At 37.4% G+C, this 21,186-nt stretch overlaps 2 protein-coding genes across 7 annotated transcripts in view; one reads left to right on the top strand and one right to left on the bottom strand.

Annotated features, from left to right (window-relative positions):
• Nucleotides 1-600: 600 nt before the first annotated feature.
• Nucleotides 601-16,039, top strand: ccdc24 (coiled-coil domain containing 24; the record flags this gene model as incomplete). 4 transcript variants are annotated; one of them, XM_079613268.1, is made up of 9 exons in its annotated part: nt 601-670; nt 986-1,197; nt 2,783-2,952; nt 7,455-7,607; nt 7,713-7,817; nt 9,521-9,575; nt 13,521-13,587; nt 14,092-14,209; nt 14,792-16,039. In XM_079613268.1, the coding sequence occupies 9 exons, from the start codon at nt 601-603 to the stop codon at nt 15,210-15,212; spliced, it is 1,371 nt and encodes a 456-aa protein (XP_079469394.1). In that variant the 3' UTR covers nt 15,213-16,039. The 4 variants fall into 4 exon arrangements, with proteins under 4 accessions (XP_079469394.1, XP_079469396.1, XP_079469395.1 ...); XM_079613270.1 differs by lacking the exon at nt 601-670 and adding an exon at nt 687-731 and having other exon boundaries at nt 14,792-15,820; XM_079613269.1 differs by lacking the exon at nt 601-670 and adding an exon at nt 687-844 and having other exon boundaries at nt 14,792-15,820.
• Nucleotides 16,040-17,227: 1,188 nt separating this feature from the next.
• slc6a9 (solute carrier family 6 member 9) overlaps nt 17,228-21,186 on the bottom strand; it is a 51,029-nt gene continuing 47,070 nt past the window's right edge. For all 3 annotated transcript variants that reach the window (XM_079613265.1, XM_079613264.1, XM_079613266.1), the window contains one exon: nt 17,228-20,693. In XM_079613265.1, coding sequence (XP_079469391.1) covers nt 20,469-20,693 — 225 coding nt within the window. In that variant the 3' untranslated portion in view covers nt 17,228-20,468. The remainder of the gene's footprint in view (nt 20,694-21,186) is intronic.

Genomic DNA, 21,186 nt, shown 5'->3' with positions numbered 1-21,186 from the left:
AAAACGAGGCTGTGAGGGATATAGGCATCTCTTCAGTGTTGTGCTGTCTTGGGTTGTTTTGCTGACGAAACACTGCAAAAATATATGTTCCAAGAAGTTTCAATAGACAAAAAACTCCAGACAGCATGAGCTGTGGAAAATTATAAGTAATCAGGGAATATGCTACAACTTTTTACAGCTGTCCTTACAGCTCGCTTTCATGCCATTTCTGCTCTGAATAAGCTATATGGACGTGTTCTGAACAATATCAATATCTGTATAATTATGAATTTGTTCGAAATTTAAAGAAAACACACACACACACACACACACACACACACACACACACACACACACACACACACACACACACACACACACACACACACACACACACACACACACACACAGACACACTACAATATAACTTATAGCTGCTACTATGAAAAAGTTAAAGCAAAATCCTACATTCAGGCATACAACTCTCAACAGATATTACATATAAATATTATTATGATTCAATCACCGAAGAGAAAAAAAGATGAGGTCATTTGTAATGTAGCTACACTAGGTCCGAACGGGTTAATAAAGATCACTATCACGAGTCCTTCAGCCAATCATATGACTGCGCAAGTTTGTCTCCATAGGAACACGAATGTTTACATTGATACAGGAAGCTACAATTGTTCTGGTAAGTATCCGCCAGTGGGGAATGTGCTTGTTCTAAATCTAATGTTTATGCTTGCACAAATGTATGCCAGCTTAAATCTTGCTCCAATCATACTTGTTTCATTATCGTAAACGTTTAAAGTCACCAAATACTAGCAGCTAGGTTAACGTGTTATTGCCAAAGTTAATTAATAAGGTCATATTTTTTTACCCAATATGTTTGTTTATCGTGCTCTTTCCCTTTGTACAGTGCATCACTGCTGTTGCATGCTGTATTCGATTTTGAAATGTATGAAACGTTAGGGATATATTTATTTTTCTATGTATTTATTTACAGCTAGTTTGTCTCCAGTATGGGCACACCGAATGCACTCTAGTGGTGAGCTTTTTGTGCTCAGCTCTGGAAATAGCGGCCCCATGGACAATTTCCAACGCCAACAATCTGTGTGGAATTTAGTGAAGGAAAATGTTCCCAGCTCTGAGCTTGCTGAGATCCGAGCAGTACTTGGAGATGCATTGATTGATACGTACGCAGAGTTGTATTCAGAGGTATGAAGCATGGATCAGACTGTCTAGTAGAACAGAATGTGATCACTGAAAGTAATTTTGTAATCTTTTACAAAATAACTGCAAAGCCCATACTACATAATTAATGTCTTCACCTATTGATGTTTAATACATGTTTATTTTTTTCTTTTGAAAGGCAAATGGAAACATCCCTTCTAGGCGATGGCTACATAGCTACAGTATTTTTATCGAGAATAGAATAGGCCTATATATATCTTTTAAACATTTGTGCTTGCTAAGACCTCAGTTTGCTAGATACATTTTAGATAATATTCTAGGCCCTGCACATTGTGCTCTTCATTCATAAATGCATTTTCTTTTGATGATTTTATACACTGAATTAGAAGTCTACGTCAACAAGTGTGCTAGTATAGCCTACCCCTGACGTGTAACTTTAAACCAGTTTTAAATTACAACTCCCAAGAGTGAATTATCTCAGTCCATGGAATGCAAACCTTTTTTGAACAGATACAGGGACTGTTTCAGAGCTGGCTCTTTCAATGATAAATTGTCTTTCACAAACTGCATACGCAGTAGGCTATACGCAGATAGCCATGTGCATATGGAAATAGTGGGTGGAAACTTGTCTATGGAAGACTTATGCGATTCCTCCTTCCTCTAAACACTAAATAGGATTTATGACCTACTGTTTAAAACCCCCTCTGCTGTTTATAAGGACTTCTGAGATTATTTTGACATAGTAAGGCATACTAATGCCTCGAATGTGTTCAAGGGAATTTTATACATTTTCACTGCAAATAACGGTTATGATAATGCATTGTCTTAGCAACCAAGGGCTTCTTACCTTGTCAGTAAGACCTATTTTGAACACCAGTAAAGTTTATAACTACTATGCTGCAAAACTTTGCTCTGCTAAGACTCTAGTTTTTCTGTCAATTTTCCTCTCTCACTTTGAGCTTGTCCTTGAGCAGATTTTCCAGTACAAAGATGAAAGTCAATAAACAAGAAAAGAAAAATGCTCTTTTGTTTCAAAGTTTGCATTTAGGTCATTTTTAAGACTGCATCCTCACAGAAATGTCTCTCCGGCGCCTGTGCACATCCTAAACCCCAGGTTCTGGAGTGGAAATAAGAAGAAGCTGAAGTTATTTAGGCTTGAAGTTGGTTTCGTGCAGGCACAGCAGGATCAGAATTCTCAGGGAGCTGGTTGTACTCCGTCTTGCATTGCCTTCGACAAGCTTTGAAGTGTATTTTCAGAGTCCGAGGGAAACTTGAACGTCCCAAGACAGGTGTGGAGATTGGTAATAGAGTGCAGACATTGTTTGCCAGTGCCGTGACAGGCTTTCATTTCCCTCTCTGGCTTTTCACCTCACGTGGTGGAGCGTTTGTGAGAATAACACATGGATTTTTTTTTTTATATTCTCTGAAATATTCAGTTTCTTATACCCATTTCAGAGATTAGAGACACTTGTGATGGGATGTTAACCAACTGTCTGCATTTCTCTAGTTGTAGAGCAGCTTGTAACATGGATTTGGATAGTGCATTTCATACAAAGCTGAGCCAAATAGCACTCTCCTGTTAACGCTTTCCTCTGTTGACCTGTTCTAGGTGGAGATGTGGGAGAAGATTTGGCAGGAGCTCCATTACTCAGAGCAGGGCAGCAGGCCAGAAGCCCCTGTGTTCCCTCTGGCTGACCCCCCGGCTGTTAAAGAGTTGCTAAAAGCAGAGATTCAATTGTTGCTGCTCACGCTGAGGGAAAAAGCAGCCAGACAGGGCAGGTGAGGAAGATACAAGGTTATAATTTCACTGCTATGCAACATGGATCCTCGACTGTTACACAACAGACATCAGCAGTTGTCTATCAAAGCTAACAAAAATTAACATTAACTATCATTGCTCTGAAAGACTTTTAACCTCTGACGTCTTGTTGACAGTCATAAACTTTATTAAAAGCCACTCTCTAGACATGAAATTTGGTTCAAATTCTGGCTTATACAGATACACTGACATTACAATTCTATGCTATTCATGAAAACCTTAAATACATCATTTAAAATGTGACAAGTAAATTCCAGCATTACAATGTACAACAGGATGTTTTGCTAAAGATCACATTTAATAGTGTTATTCAGTAATTAGTGTTTTTAAAGCTTCATTTTAAGTGAGCTTTTTAATTAAAAATTACAGAAATGAGAATACACAATTAAATATCGAATTTCGACTGATACCAATAAATAAAAAATAGTTAAATCTGTCAAAAAAACGGTATTGTACCAAAATACCGTGCATCCCTACAATACAGTCATGGTTCGATGAACTATATTACTTCTATTAACTCTAAATCGTAGTCATTTTTAAACTGAACATTTTCAATAGATTCCAACTGAAATGTTTCATCTGAAGATCCAGAACTCACTGTCAAGTCTCATCTGCGGGTGTCGTGTTGTAATTGCTTTCCCTGACTTGACGAATGAATGTTCTGACCCCAATGGAGACCCGAAGTATTCTTTTCAGCTGACTGGGAGTGAGTTCATAGGTCAGGGCTTTGCTTTTGTAAAGTAGCATTGCTTTAAAGAAATGCTTGCTGATAAATCATTGACTTTTAAAAGCTTGGAGCAGCCATAGGAGCACATCACAAAAGAACTGCTTTAAATGAAGTGAATCAGTTACGTCAGCAGTAAGGACTGTGTCTGGTTTGTTTGACAGTTCATGTTCTGTTTGCTTTTAAATTTGTTGCAATTTATGATTACATTTCAATTTGTTGCCTAGTGGCTTTTCTTTCGTAGGGTTCTTTGTTGCTTTTTGTGGCTCCTTGTCTAATATAACAATGCACCGGGGAAGAAGATATTTACAGGTACCAGTCAGGCAGGAGGGGCGATTTTCTCTCAGCAACCAGCTAGACAGTGGAAAGAATGTCCTCAGAAGGTCTTCTTTTGAAAGCTTTTTAATGTACTTTTTCAACAATAAAATTACGATATGTTCAAATTCGTTGGTTAACTATTTACATTATTCTTTGCTGAGCCTGTAGATCCATTTTCCACCTATTTATATTCCAAGCCCTTCTCTCTTAGACAAAAAGCTCTCTTTTCAGCCATGGCAAATCAGGAGCAGGTGTTTGGTGACTACCGGTACAGTCCATCAGAGAAAACACTTTCATTCATTCCCAAATTGCTGAAACGAATTGGCTCTGTCACCCAGAAACAAATATTGCATATGAGCATTGGGGTGTAAACTTGTTTGGTTTCAATGTCAGTTTTTGTTTGTTACCAACTTCCTTTGGTGACATAATTTATCTGCTGATCTGCTTTGAGGACAAATCTGGATTGCTTCTCTTTCATATTGCTCCAGGTTTGGAGCTTTCCCGGCACCTGATGCGGGCCAAAGCAGGAAACCGTAGATTCAATGCCGTTTTTCGCGCTTTAACGCGGGCTAGAAAGCTTTTGAAAGGAATTAATTGAACGGATCTAGTTAGCTGCACTTTTCCCCCTCTCGGCCAATGGCCTCCCCCTCCCTCCTGTGTGGTCCTTGTCTGTGTGATTTGTTGTGGCTCTATGGAGTCAAGCTGCACCTGTTTCTTTATGCTAGGTCTCCGTTTAATGGGCATTGAGAGAGAACCTTAGTTCATGCGTGAACTGCGAGCGGCTGAGACTTTAAAAGCCGACCAAAGGAAGGTTCTTAAATCTCTGGAGAGTGATACTGCAACAATCGGCGCAGGAAGGCTGGAAAGAGAAAGTTGTGTGCACAGTGTATTTCACATGTAGGTAAATTATCAGTGCAGATGGAGGGGCGTTTTGAAAGAGCCTCTTATTTTCCTCTGATACATTGAGGGATTTTTCTTTTGTCCTCTTTTTGATGTGGCGGCTCCTCTGTGCCATCTTTGTTGGCAAGAGTATGTTCCTCCCTTCTCTGTGAACACTGCTAAGCTGCTTACTGATCTGTGCCCACAATGTAGCCTCTGTTCCTGTCAGTACATCCCCTCTATATGAGCAGAGCAGAGATGGGCGTCGGACCTCTGCTCGTAATGTAGGATTCGGTCAGAGATGCTTGTTAACGTCTTCTGGCTCTTTTTATCAGGCTACAAAAAGCCCCACAAACATGCAAACTGTATCCTGGCAGTGCTTAAAAAGAAAGGGTGAAGATGTGAGCAACAATGGGCTGAAAGTGATACACAGCTAATGTGTTTGAGTGAGAAAAGACCATCTGCTTGCTTCATCTTTGTTGTATTTCTGGTTATTCAGATGTTTAATGCATATACAGTTTAATGCAGTTAAATGCATTTCCAAATGCTTTGTGCTTATTTACAATAACATTTCAAAGAGGTGTCCATGGACTGTAACATCAAGTCCAGGCTTGATTTATGGTTAGAAAACATGCTCCCTTGTTGTGTGTTGCCTTCATCCGCTCTCATGCACTCAGCAAAGCTGTTTTAAGATTACAGCAAGAACTGAGAGCACCATTTTATTTATCACTAAAAACATCAGCATTCTGTTCTTATTATTGAGATGTTTTTTTATAATATATATATATATATATATATATATATATATATACATATATAAATTAAGAAATAATAACAAAACCATAAGAAAATTAATTTAAATCCTTTAATCCTTTAAAAAAAAAAAAAAAAAAAATACATATATATATATATATATATATATATATATATATATATATGTGTGTGTGTGTGTGTGTATATATATATATATATATATATATATATACATATATACACACATACAATGCATGTACTGTATATATTAATTCCGAATACACATACTCTTGTATCATTATTAAAAACTTATATTATTTTTATTATATATTATATAATGATATTTATTATCATTCTTATTATTGTTAGTTAGAAATTCCATACTATGTATAATTTATCTCATCTATTAACTTCTCCTAATAAATGGGGGGTGGTATTTAAAAAAAAGTATCAGATTTTTTAATAAAGAATGGATTAGTTCCCCCCAAAATGAAAATTGTCATCATTTACTCTCTCAAGTTGTTTTAAACCTGAATAAGTTTCTTTCTTCTTTTGAAAATACAATTTATGTTGAAGAATGTGGTAAACTTCTATAGTATATTTTTTCCTATGGAAGTCAATGGGGATCAGCAACTGTTTGGATAGCCACATTCTTCAAAATATATTCTTTTCTTTTTTTTGTTCAGCGCAAGAAAGAAATGAATACAGTTTTGGAACAACATTAGATTGAGTAAATATTTAAACATTTTTGGGTGAACTATCCTTTTAAGGACAAGCGGCAGCATGTTTACTATCGGGCTACTGTCACTGTAAACTGTCACTACTGTCACTTTACTGCGCATCTAATGGACACGCTAATGGAAGTCGTGCAAAACACAAAGTGATGCTCATAGTTACCATCATGGTGTGATGGTGCATGAGCTTGATTTGAGAGCAAATATAATACCTTTACATTCTTCTGAGCTTTTCTTTTTTGTATTGTGTCTCATCTCTCTTTCTACAGTCTTTCTTCAAATCTCCCTCTTGCTCGTTCTCTCTCCTCCATCGTCATACGCCCCCTAATGCTCATAGGCTACACACGTTTGTTGTTGTTTGTTCATGTGACGGTCCGACTAACTTCCAAACAGCGTTTTTCAAGTATTGCTTACCCCACCTTTAAGGTCCAGACACCAAAAGCTATGAGTATGATTTGCCTGACTTACTCCACAGTACAACATAATTCTGCTGTATTAGTAGCATTTTTGGTTGGACATATGGGGCCTTGAATAAATCATGTGTCTTCCAAAAAAATTCTGAACTTTTTAAAGTTAGTAAAACAAATTTTCTCAAAAATCAGTGTTTCCTTACTGTATTTGTTTAAGGCACCCCATAGCTCCATCAGTAAGTCTCAAGAAATACCCCATCATTGAAACCAAACCAGAAAGGTGTTCCTCTTATCTGATATTTTGTATGGATATCATTCAGCATCTTCATTAATTTTTAATGCACTTTTAAACCACAAAAAAAAAAAGAAAAAAAATCAATACTGTGTGGAAAGAGACTCTCCAAATAGCTTTAATGAGATGAGGTCTATTTAATGAGATCCCATTTTGTCTTTCACAGGTTTCTTGAGAAAGATCTAACAGCACATTTATTTATAAATTAAATCCAATTAAATATAATTTACTTTTTTAGTTTAACAGGGCAAAATCCTGCTTGGGAATCACAGTAAAACTGGGCTAGCACTTTTTCACTTTCACCATTCTGTCATTCTCACTGTCAGTAAATGCGTGTGCGTGTGTGTCTCAGGGATGAAGAGGAGGTCATGGCCCTGTACAATCCTAGTGTGGTGAGTTACGCATTGAGCAGCAGTAGCACACAGAGACAGGGGAGTCCAGGCAGCTGGTGTGAAAACCAATCACCTTCCAGACCCCCATCTAGCCAGAGCAAGATTGGAAGCAGGTCAGTGTTTTAAAATGATATACCTGTGAGTGTACGTCTACATGACAGAAGTTGATGATCATATTGATTGGGTTAGTAAGCATTGAATAGCACACTTCTTTTCAGGTCAATCTCTAGCCTCTCGTCTCACTCCAGCTGTGAGGAAGAAATCAAGGCCTTAAGACACAAGTTAAACATCACCCATATAGATGAAGTCGTGACCCATCTCAGGTGAGGTGTATATCTGAGCAGTTTAAAGGACTCAATTCAGTTGCGCTGCCCTTCAGAGTGAGTAGGGCAAAGTGATGCTCATTTTTAAATGGAAGTCACACAGAGTGTGAGTACATGTTATTATAACTGAGGTTTGCTTTGAGCATAATATGAAAACTATGAACAATACAAAATTTCAGACCTAATTCCCATGCATAACAAATGCAATTACTTTTTTATCAAGCAGATAATATTGGAATCATTTGTTTACACCTGAGGCAGTGTACATAATATAATGACTTTTTAGCCAGCAAGATTGTCCGTTTGCAGTTTGATCCTCTGTTGTGCAGTGAAGTTAATATTGTGGAACACACATTCCTCAGGGTAGAATTCTCCCTCCTTTGCTCAACATGTGCTCATACTGACTATGCATGCAGACCGGACACGCTGCTTCTTGTGCAAACATGCTGTTGTTAAAACAGAATGTTGGACTTCCTCATCTTCCTCTCTTTCCCTCTTTCCACGACTGCTCATGCTCATATACACTTTCATCTAGGATTATACTGCTCGTACTAAATTGGTGGCTAAATTTCGATTTGGGGTTGTCTGTAAGCTCACACGTACACTCACAGTCAAATGTTTGGACACACTTGTCTAAACTGATTTCTCTTGATCTTAAAAAGCTTTTCATCTCTGCTTAAATGTCATAAATTAATTAATTAATTTTAAATTAGTTAAAAATTATTTTCACAAAGTTAAAATGTATTTATTATTTTTATGTATTTAAATATTATTTAAAATTAAATATGTAATAATATTGAATAATATTATGTTATTAGTTTTATTAATTCATATAAACTAAAAGCTAAAATGTGTTTATAATTTTTATTTAATAAATGTTTAATAATATTAAATTATATAATTTTAACTCACACACACACACACACACACACACACACACACACACACACACACACTCACACACTCACACACTCACACACTCACACATTAATGACTAATATAACCCTCTCATACCATCACTGTGTCATGGTACCACCTCAGTACATCTATTAAGGGATTCCCTCTTGAGTTCCCTCTCTCCTTAAGCCTCTCTTTCAGTCCAAACTCAGTCCATTCTCTACCTCCCATCCTCTCCTTCTCTGCCAGGCATGTGTAACCCTCCACCCAGCTAAGAGGAATGCAAACAGTAAGTCCTGCTCAGCAGGGCAGGAGGGAATTGAGATAGAAGGAGGGGAGCTGGAGCGAGCAGTCCGATCTATCCCTCCATCAGAACAAAAGACCTCATTGTGAGCAAATGAATACCAGATCCCGACATCTGTAAGATTCCTTGGCCTTAAAAGAAGTGAAGAGAGTTTAAGTGACTACGATGCTTATGAGAAGAAGTAGGCCAGTTTTCGCTTCCCCGCTGATCTGGAAAAGAGTTCATGGTGCGGCAGTTTGAGTCCAGCCCAGATAAAAACTCTTTTTGCTTAAACTTGTTTTGTATGAAGTACTTAAATGAGAAGAGGTCTCCTATTTCTCGGAAACCCATAATGGCTCAGAAAATGGACAGTTATTTATAGTTGCCATAATTATGTGTATCTTATTCTTGGTGCCACTTATCGTATTTTGTTTGTTTGATATATATTTTTCCCCATTACACTAGAATATATGAGATATATGCACTTAATCCTTTAAAAAAGAAGGCCTTGTTTGATTGACAGGTCAGTCCTTACCGAAGAATCTGAAGCATTGAAAAGAGGCGTGCGGGTCCTGCAGGTATGGGCTCATTTTGACATTAAATACTAGTTTTGATTGCAACATCAATTTCAGGATTACTTTAATAACATGTTATGAATCTGGATCCAGAGGGTGGAGGAATCTTTTTTCTTTCTTTTCTAAGTGCATCTTTTTTTTATCTGCTGAGGCCAAACTCCATTGTAGTTAAAGTACTGTACTTAACTCTTCTTTTGTGGTTTCTACAAAGAACAAAATGTATAGCTTTCAGATTGGTCAGTAATCAGATTTCCCTTCTGAACCGCTGCAGTTTTTATTATTATTGTGAAATAAGTATTGCAGACATAAAAGCAAGTTTCATCCCCTTAAGACTAGTGAAGAGCATAGTTCATTAATATGATAGTTCCCAAAACCCAACTCTGAGAGTTCTAGCACTGTGGAATTTTGCAGATTTAACAAACTGCTTAATAACCATTTTCAATCTCAGTTTGGTGCAACTGAAAACTGCAGTGCAAATTTGTATTTGACTGTCTATTCTCTCTACTCAGGGGGATACGAGGGAGGGAAGCATGGTAATTTGAAAATACTACAGGTTTTCTACTGATACAAAGCTTAATGCTAAATCCTGAAGTATCCCTTTAAGGTCCTTGCACACTGAGTCCGAAATTCTCATCCAAAATGTTTGCACGTTCAAAAATATGACCTCACGTTGTGTCAATCACATTTACACACTGCCTCTGAAACTTTCGTCTGTCATTAAAAAAAATTGGATCCGGTTCAATTTTCGGCATTTTTCGCATCTGTAGCAACCATTTTGAGAGGTGTTTTGACTATTCAGAGCCACCAAATGACGAATACGAAATTTTCAGACTAATATGAACAATTATAAGTAATTCTTTCCTTAGCAATAACAATAACAATGCACTAATAACAATGTGTAATTATGTACAACACAACTCATGAATTATACATTCAGTAGATAGTTCATTTGAATTACCCAGTGCTTGCTTAATAATTACACCTTACATGAACACTCATGTAAAGTGTGAAATATAGAACAGTTGTTCCTTTTGATGTGTTACATAAGCAGCTGGGAAATGGATAATCATGCATCAACTACCATAAAACGAGCATATGTTTTTTTTAAAATAATGGATCACAGAGCAGCATTTCTATAGTATATGAATATGAATGCGCTAAACTAGCCCATTAAGCTCTTTTTCCATCTATGCAGCCAAACACAGTCACACTGATCTCCTCTCAGTCAGCCAGAGGAACAGGTTTCTACTGTACATCTCTCTTCTGTTAAAGTGCAGAGCTCAGCCACAGATGTGAGCCACTCTCAGTGCCAAGCAAATGAGAACGCCATTTGTTTTTGATTAACACACATATGCACATCTATTTGAAGCATTCTGTCCAAACATGATGTCCAAACTCCTGGACATACTCAGTTGACATGCTGTACAAATGCACTCCACCACTCACCGTGAAATCGCATCCTGCTACACATAACAATATACAGTATTGAGCATCAAATATGTTGTGATTACGTCATGTCACACAGCAGTTTCACATTTGGGCTAGACAGACAAAACTTGTCACAGTGAACTGGGCCGATCCTAAAGTTCACTTAGACTGACGGGCTCATTCTTGACAGTGCCAAACCAGGATATAATGTTCCCTTTGGACTGGGATGTGTACTGTCACATACCATTAAATTTGATGGTGAAGAAATGAAACAGTTCCACTTGCATAGACTGTTTATTTTAAGTAAATGATCAGTCTTTAGAGAGAAATGTATATAATCTGAACAGTGTTAATCAGAATATTAGTGCTAGCCAAGAATTGAATGTCTCATTGCCGCTGGGGCCTGCAATTGGGGGTCTCAGCACTACATTTTTTGAACCCTTTCATGCATGAATTATGACAATCTTCCTATGTTTTTTGATTGCTCTTAAGGCATGAAAAACAAGATTTGATTGATTTTTTGTACACATTTTTTAAAGAGATTTCCAGATGTCTTCTTGAGTGGATAGTATACGTTTGTTGGTTTTAACTGAAGAGGCACTATATTAAACGTAATAACACAGCGATATTGTGTGTATTTAACAAACCCATGAATCAATGTATAATTAACTATAAAATATATACAAAGAATACAAACGCAAAATATTGCAAACGCAATTGAGTTTGTTCCCGTTCGATCAGTAGACGAAGAACTTGTTGAACTTCACGTGTCTGATATCAGAACGCGAGGACGTGATTCCATCAATGATCTCGGTGAACTCTGCGGAAACCCAACTCAGACTACGTAGAAAAAGCTCACGCTCCATCCAGAAATTCGTACAAATGATTAAACTCATGATCTTGGATGTCATGTTTCAGTTTGTAAAAGTTTTTTAACAATTCATAAATTAATGAATTCATCGTTTATATATTATTTATATAGCCAGCAGCCATGTCACCCTGTAGCCCAGGACCTGTAAGCAAGGCTGAGCTGGTTAGTACCTGGATGGGAGACTCCTGAGAAAACCAGGTTGCTGCTGGAAGAGGTGTTAGTGAGGCCTGCAGGGGGCGCTCACCCTGTGGTCTGTGTGGGTCCTAACGCCCCAGTTTTTAGTTTTTATGTTTTCATTTTAATGTAGGTAATTTTGTTGTGTGCTTTGTCACTTTTATTAGTTTTTGTAAATACATTTGTGTTACTTTGTCTTTAGTTTTAGTTTATTTAGGTTTAGTTATTTTAGAACTCCAACTTAAATTCAATTCAATTTAGTGCATTATTTCAAGTAGGCTAATGGTAAAGTTAAAAAAAAAATGTTATGGTTTTATTTTTAGATAAGGACAATAACCCTGTCCCGTGCACAGACTGCTCATCTGAGGGAGTGTGGGAGAGGGCGTCCCTCCTCCCTCTGGTCTTAGATTTCAGTGTCCTGCCTCATAACTATGGCTTTGCTAATGCTATTTCTTTTCCAGCTGCCCACAGACCACAGGGCTAATATGAATCGTCTCCCGTACGCTGGCAGTGACAGTGCTCACCTCAGAGAGCTCGGTTTTTGTTTCATTTGAAAGGATGAGTGTATAATACATGTGCTGGGCAGTAAGCATGACTCTACGTGATATATCAGTGACTGAACCGAGGCAGCAGGCAGATTGGTGTAATAATAGTACTCCGCTGCTATACAACATGTGGGCTAATGGAGATCCGTGGCTTTGCAGTGAAAGCATGTGGTTTGGAGTCCCGGTTTAAGAGCTCGAGTCTCAGTGGAGCAGTGCTGTGGAATCATTTAGTGTGAGCTCTGGGGCCGCATCAACACTATTATGATGGTGGGGGCTTTTTATGGTAAATGTGTCACTTTTTCCATTCTGAATCTGATTATTCTTTTTTATTTTATTTTTTATCTGTAAAGCAATTTATTCTTGATGCAGATACAAAGTTTCACATCATGTATTTTTGATTGAATCATCACTCATAATAGTAAACAGACGAATACATTTTTTAAAATCTTACTACATTATTAGTATTATATTATTATTATTATACGGCCGCAATATTGATCACAAATGCCATAGAATTGTGTCTAGAGTGATATGCCATAAACATATACAACAAAGATGATTTGGTAAACGTCTGCACCATTACACTTTTATAAAATGAAGTTTTATTTGCAGTGATATCATAGAAGAACCATTCTGGTTTCAACAAAGAACCTTTCAGTGAACAGGTCTTAAAATAAAATAAAAATTCTTAATGTGAAGAACATTTGAATATTTTAAAGAACTTTTTCACCCCACCATAAAGAACCTTTAGTGGAACTGAAATGTCCAGTGGATGTTGAGGGTTCTTCATGATGGAACCATCAATGTCAATAAAGAGTGTACATTTGGAGACAAACACTGCGGGAAAAATCTCTGCCATAAAGCTCAGTGGAGAGAGTGAAAGTATAATGGTGTTGAAATCCTTTGGCTTGAATGGATGTTTTGTCACAGGAAAACCTTGAGAGTGAGAGAGCCAGTACCCAGACAGAAGGCGTCTCTCCAGAACCCACCCTAGCAGGTATGTGTGCGTATTCATCGTGACAAAAAGATTCTGTTTTCATGCACCTTTGTATCAGACAAAAGCCTACTGGCAAACTGAACTAAAACAAGACTGTGTAGCTAGAGGAGTTTTTGTCTGTATAGGTAAATATATACATTTGTCCATTTATAAATTCAACTGTTGAGCATAATTTTTCCTAATAAACATTGCATCATAATGATCATTAAACCATTTTATTTTAGATCTGTAAATGTCTCCAAATGTGAAGTGGACTTCTGAATAGTGTATCACCACCATCTAGTGGTTCACTCCTAAATCTTATGTCCACTTTTCCTCTGTTTTTTGGGCTGATGAAAAACAAGTGTGTAAAAAACAAGTGTGTCAGCCAGTGTGTAATGCAGTTTGTTCTTTTTATTGTATATACAACTCAGCAGTAATTCTGCAGTCTCAAATAAAGAAAACAATCGTATAAAAATGTAGACTACTTAGCACTGATTTCTTGTTTTCTCTGCTGGCTTTCAGAGCTCAAAGAGGAACGGAGACTCGTTCAGAGGGATCTGAACGTCAAGAGTTTAATAAACTGCTCCTACAACACAATAAATCAGAGTACCAGAAACAGAAACCTACAGATCCATGCAAGGTCAGATCACCTTTCCAGAATAATGCGGTGTATATGACTTGATGCACATCATGCAGAGGTGGACAGTGACAAAGTACATTTGCTTGAGTACTGTACTTAAGTACACTCTTTAAGTATCTGTACTTTACTTGAGTATTATTTTTTCTGGAAACTTTTTACTTCAACTTCACTACATTCGAAAGACAAATATCGTACTTTTTACATTTCTGTCAAGGTCCTCGAGTAGAAAGTAGTAACGTCAGTCAGGGGATGATTTTAGTTGCAGGGGGTGAATTTTAGTTGGATATGAAATTCGGGTTGACGTCAACATTCTATGTTGGATTTTGGTTGGAAATTAAAGTCTGGTTGATTTCAGAACACGACTGATGTTGGTTTCTGGTTTACTTTTAAAAACGAGTACCGTACTTCTGTACTTTTACTTAAGTAAAAATCGGTCTTTACAATTTTTACTTGTAACGGAGTAATATTTGACCAGTAGTATCTGTACTTTTACTCAAGTAAGGAAGTTGTGTACTTTGTCCACCTCTGCAGTCATGTAGTGGATCCATGGTTCTTCAGGCATAAATGTAGTGTTTTTTACAGGGAGATGAGTGGTCTTGCTCTGTCTGCAAATGATTCAGAAAGACCAAAACCATCAAACGCAACACTTCCCCATTTGAAACCATGTCCGCCCAGAGACACCAACCACATCAGGAGCGATGTACCACTAATAAGCTCTTCAAGTGCTGAATCCACGAGCACTACTTCTGCTTTGGAACATGGGGACAAAGGTTGCAAGTACAGAGGAAATTCAGTCAGAGCTTCAGCATTCAGACTGGTGCCAGCAGCCACAGTCAGAGCATCAGGATCCGTCAAAGACTTCCTCCTAAAGATGGAGGTGCCCAGAAGCGGTGACCACCTCCAGCCCGCTCCTCCTGCAGTGCACAGAACAGCCAGCAGGGGGCAGAGGGGGAACAGACACCTGTGCGTTCCTCAGCCCAACAGCCTGCTCACTTCTCTCTGACAATAACTGGATGCTGCTCTTCATTGTTTTGTTTTCCAGGAAAAAGCCATGGCCCCTACCCATAGGAATAAAACACAAACCAGTAGCTGATCTTTAAAATAAACTTTATTTACCATTTCAAATAGAACAGTTTAAGATATACAGCTGACATGACTAAGACAATTTCAATGCAGTTTGGCCCTAAAATGGAAAAGACATGGTTAGATATGTTTGATAAAGTACTGAGCTCATGTCATTATTGTGCTTGTCTTTTTACTTCACTGTTTTATATTGCCATGAGCACACGAGTACACACACACTCACACACACTATTGTGATGACAGCTCTTCTTTTAGGATACAGGACATGGGAGAGACATGGGTTTTATTTTTTGCAGTTATGTATTATTTTCTGTTGCTTTCAAACACGCATATATTTTTAAAGTGCCGTAACAACATTAAAATACATGATGCGGTTTTGAATAAACCTGAAATAATTCAGTTTCATTTGAGATACAGTATGCGGATTCTGTTTATAGCTTACTTTATACAGCCACAAAATTGTGCTCAATATATATCTCCATCTAGAACTTAGAGGTATTTATATTATGTCATATGTTTTTGTTTTGCTCGTTGTAAACACAGCTCCGTCATGTCATTTGAAGGTGTAGTCCATCACAATTCATTTACAAACTAATTTTTGTCTCATTATTGAGAGCAAAGTCAAATTAGGAGTAAAGTCCATGTAAAAGTTTTCGGTTCTTCTTAGAAACACATTTTATTGCTTCTCAATAGCAGATTGACATGACGTGTTAATATGCCGAAATAACATTTCTAAAACATTAATTCAATCATTTTTCAAATGCATTTTGAGATTATTCAAAGACCAGCATACAGGAAACGTTCTTTCCAGGCAATCAAATGCGCTTTCTCCATTTCTTTTTACATTGTGCAGAATACATGAAACTGTGCATGAAATTGACAGAAATGTTCTTAAAGGGTTTTGCAGCACTACAAATACACTTACAATACTGAGATGAAGATACAACATTGTTGGCTTTAGACTGTGTCCTTTCTCATCAATAAATGATGAAACTTTTTTTTTTTCAAGTTTCAGTCCAAAGCCTTTGTTTGGCAATGTGTTTGAGTTGAGATCAGCTGGCTTGAGGAGGTTTAGGGCGGAACAAATGTAGTGTCACTTAATATAGCTAAAAAATATTACAACTGATGATAAAATACAGTTTTAGTACTATAAAAATAAAAAGGAAAAAATCTCTTAGAAAGGTAGATTTCTGTTAAATGGCAAAAACAGATCATTACATACTGATTAAAATTACTGTACGACATCAATAGTGACAGAACGTCCACTACACAGAGCACTCTGTACACATAACATTAGCTACGTTACCATAAGAAATCAAGTAAAAACAACTAAAAATAAACCCCACTACAGCAGCCCCCCCCCCCCCCCCAGATAAAAACAGATAACACAAACATCAGTTTTTTTACATTACTGTACAACGGAGAGAGAGAGAGAGAAAGGACTAGAGGTGTGGAACAGTGCAAGAACGGCACTGATGCATAACATGTCTACTGTTATATAAAGAGTTTGCATGTCAAGGTCTGTTCACATTGCAGTACCTAGAGACAGACACATGGTCTTCATGCCACGTTCAAGGTCCGAGGACCACACATCAGACAAATGAGAGGGCTTCAATCTTGTGCATTCACATTTGCGACAGCGATTAATCATACAGTAGCTACTGTGTACGTAGCCAGCTAAAGTGAACCAGTAAATAAAAGTGCTGTTAGTCTCACGACACCTAAACTGCTGCTCTAATGTGTCTAACAGAGGAAGAGCTAGAGTCGGTGACTTGCATGTATGGTTGTGCTATTAGCTCACAAAGACCAATGAACCTCTAACTACTCCCCTGAGTGTCCGATATCTCCTGTTAGGCAGCAGGGTTACTTTTATTCTTGTTGCATCTCTTCTTTTTTTTTCTCTTTTTTTTTTTTTTCTAACTTTTTAAAGTTAGATTGTATTTTATATATTTTTGGATAAATTCTTGAATATAGGCTATATATATACCTTACCTTCATGCAGAGATTAATAATGTACATATAACAATGAACTCTAGACTATTATGCCATCAGGTTTTGAATACTGATTTTATCTGTGACCCGCTCCATCATTTTGAGTCGTTTTCAGAACTAAATTAAAATGTCTATAAAAATGTTTATATATAATTGGCTGTCAGTAAAAAAAAAAATACTTTCAGTAATCTTTTTTAGAATTTAGAGATACATCAACATATTATTAATATCATAATTACTGAATTAATAATTACTGAATTAAAATATAATGTATTTAGGGTGAATATATTTATAATTTTACAGATATGCTCTTCTCTAAATTCGTTTTTTCCACCTCTAATTGAGAAGCAATGGACACTGAATGACTTTCCTGAGGTAAATGTAATGTCAGGTGATGTTGTTCACAAGTTGTTTTATTGACATCTTTCCGTGATTGAAACAGGATTACATGAGACACGACACGTTCAGAAAAGTTTTACTGTATCTTTCAACATACCTTCTGATGTTTATTCCTGCAATAACTAGTAAAAGAGGGAAAAAAATTATCTGTGTTGCTGTTTGAACTGAGGCAACTGCAGCGATCTGCCAGGCCACATTAAAGCGTCAAAATGACATTTAATTGCAAGCTAATTTCATAAAACAAGCTAATTTCAAAGCTGAAACTTTGTCAATAGATGGACCAAAATCTCTTAGATTTCATTAAAATATCTTCATTTGTGTTTCAAAGATGAATGAAAGTCTTAAGGGTTTGGAACGACATGAGGGTAAGTAATCGATGACAGAATGTTATTTTTTGTGATGAACTAACCCTTTAAGGTATATTTCCACCAAGAACAAAATGTAGAAGTATTCAGAGAGAGGGCAGAAAAATACTGAATAAGATGAATGAGGAAAAAAACTCCAGTACTATAGATGGGGCCATTCACTGGCTTCTCAGACATTTTTTAGAAGTTTTTGGCTAGTTATGTGATTACAACATGTCAGCCCATGAAGTGACCCATCCCATGTAAAAAGAAATAAAGAAAGAAATAAAGAAAGAAAGGAAATACAATGAATTACTAAAAATGGTTAGCTATTATTAGTCTACAGACTTCACTGGAGTCTTTGATTTTAAACATATTTTTCTAAAGTATTATTTATTTCCTTGTCTTCCCTCCACAATAACTAGTAGTAAAAGAGGAATAAGTGATCCGTGTTGCTGTTTGAACTGAGGCAACTGCAGCGATCTGCCAGGCCACATTAACGAGCGTCAAAACGACATTTGTTTAAATTTCATAACAAAATTAAGCTAATTTCAAAGCTGAAACTTTGTATGTATTGTTCATATTTTCAAACTCCTCATTTCGACTCAAAATGACAGAAGCAGCACGTCACATACGTATTGCGTTTCTCCATGCACAACGCAAAAGAGAAATACCAATACTACTTCGACTTAACCATACACAGCGATTCGCCGTTTCATCAGATGCGTCAGCACATTAGCAGCTACCTTGCCAGAATCCCTGTTGAAAAGGCATCAGGCAACATCCCAGACAAATTCACAGTGTAACCAGGACTCTCTATCCAAGTACATGTGCCACTTCAACCGTACAGTATGCATCATTAGTAATCATTTTGATACGTCACTGGAATGATATGATAAGCAGCATCTAGCCATACCAACTACCAAACTCTCAATCTGAGTATCTCCCTCTTTATTGCCTACAAAAACAAAACAAACACACCTAATATGCTGTGGTTTCTATTGTAAAAGTCAGATAGTTTGACCTTTTATGTCTCGCACGACTATTTCATGTTATTCACAATAATACAAAGGAAAAAACTGCTGACTACCCAACAATTACACGAACTACAGTGATTGTGACTGATGCTACGTTTACCTCTGATCGTTCTGCATTATTCAAAAACACAACTACTTGGCTCAGCACAGCCAGATGCCTTTAAATGACACATACACACCAGTTCAAGTCTCTTAACACGCGTAGACAACATAAAATTTCACACAAACATACCAGCTAAATCATCAGAATACAAAGGTCTGTGCACATGTTTTTGGTAACATGCCTCCTTTTCTGTGAAGAGCAGGGTTAGTGTGCATACTACAGTACTGAATCTAAAGAGGAACTAGCTGCTTCTGGTTATCGCACACATGATCCCCTCGCTCAGGAGATGCCCGGAAGACTAGACAGATTTGGCATTTCATGTGGAAGTTCCTACATGAAAATCCCTCTCCTTCATGTCAAACACTCAACATCAGCAATAAATCATCTCAAGGTATTGGAAAATGCTTCACAAAGAAGCAAATTGTGTGTAACCCTGAGAATTGGCTTGAGAAGTTATTTGCCTCGGTCCAGATACCTCAGTCAGTAAGAGCTTAAGACCAAATATCCTTTGTTTTGTATTTTTGCTCTCACTTAAAAGGGAAATAGAGTGGATATTCTCTTGGCCTTATCGGTATCAGCCAGTCTACTTGGACGATTAACGAAAGTTTTAGCTCCAAAACCTACCGGTAGTCTAGTCAATGGACAATAGACATGTCCTGGTTTGTATATTTAAGCGAATTCTGAGTTAATACACTGTTAAAAGGTCATTTCATTTAACATGTATTATATCATATACTGGCATTATATTAACCATCGGCCACCCTACTCTCAGACATCAGCATTGGCCATTGAAAAACCCATATTGGCTTGTGAATGAGAAGGTTCCCAAACAAGACAATAGGTACAAAACAGAAACTGAAAATAACACTCCCCTTAACAGTGGCATAACAACATTGCCACAAAGAATATTTGGTCTTCAGCTTTTAAACCTGACCAGCACTGCCGCCACTATACACACACACACACACACAAGCCAAATCCCACTGTAGCTCTTGTTGCCGCTACAGTCACATCTCCAGACTATTCAATCAACACAGAGTGAAAATATTGTACAATGCGCTATATACACACTGCGTGTATGCAAACACCTCCTGTATATGAACATGTCTTTTTTTCTCTTTAAAAAAACTGCAGTATTAAATTATGTGAACAAAAAGAAAAAGGTTTTGGATGACAACCAATTTCTCTAGAGGTTAGATTTCATAAAGCCCTTACAATATGTAAAGGTCTCCAGCGAGAGTGGCCTGTCCCGCAGTGTGGGAATGGGAATCGTCCTGGGGGGAAGGTGTGGAGGGGCTCCTCTATGCGCTGGGTGTGGGGTTCAATGTGGAGCCGTTGCTTCCTGGGATGGTCAGACCGATCTCATCCTCTTTCTCCTTGAGTTTCTCTTTCCCCTCATCCTTCAGCTCTTCTTTAAGAGGGCACACCTCCACAGATTCAGGGCCCGTGGTGGCGTATCGTCCCTTGCGGTGCTCCTGGAGAGCAGGGCCCCAGTCCGGGTCAGGCTTCAAGGAGTTCTTCAAACGCTGCAGAGGAAAGAGGTGCTTTAAAAACAGTTGAATTTTATTCAAAAGGATTGGCATTCTTTAAAGCTAAAACTAGAGAATTTATAGGGAAAATTACATTTTTTTCTTAAAGGGTTTGTTCCCCCAAATTTACTCACCCTCATGTCGTTCTAAACCCGTAAGTCATTTGTTCATTTTGAAACACAAATTAAGATATTTTAAATGAAATCTGAAAACTGTGTCACTTCAAAAAGTTCATAAAGAGATCGTAAAACGAATCCATATGAATCTGAAGAGACCCGATCCTTTATATGATGAATAGAGTAAATTTAGGCTTTTTTTATACAGATATGAACATTGATCAGCAAACATAAATAGAAGCTAAACCGTACTTGCTTAACGCACTGCCCTGCGTAACACATGAGCCTAAAAGCCTAAATCAAACCTGTTTTTCATATAAAGGATCGAGTCTCTTCAGAAAATTTGAACTAAACCACTCAATTCATATGGATTA

Source organism: Phoxinus phoxinus (assembly GCF_949152265.1).
Source record: "Phoxinus phoxinus genome assembly, chromosome: 5".
NCBI classification, from domain to species: Eukaryota; Metazoa; Chordata; class Actinopteri; order Cypriniformes; family Leuciscidae; genus Phoxinus; species Phoxinus phoxinus.
Note: the sequence above shows the minus strand (reverse complement) of the source record. Positions and strands in the feature narration are given on the sequence as shown.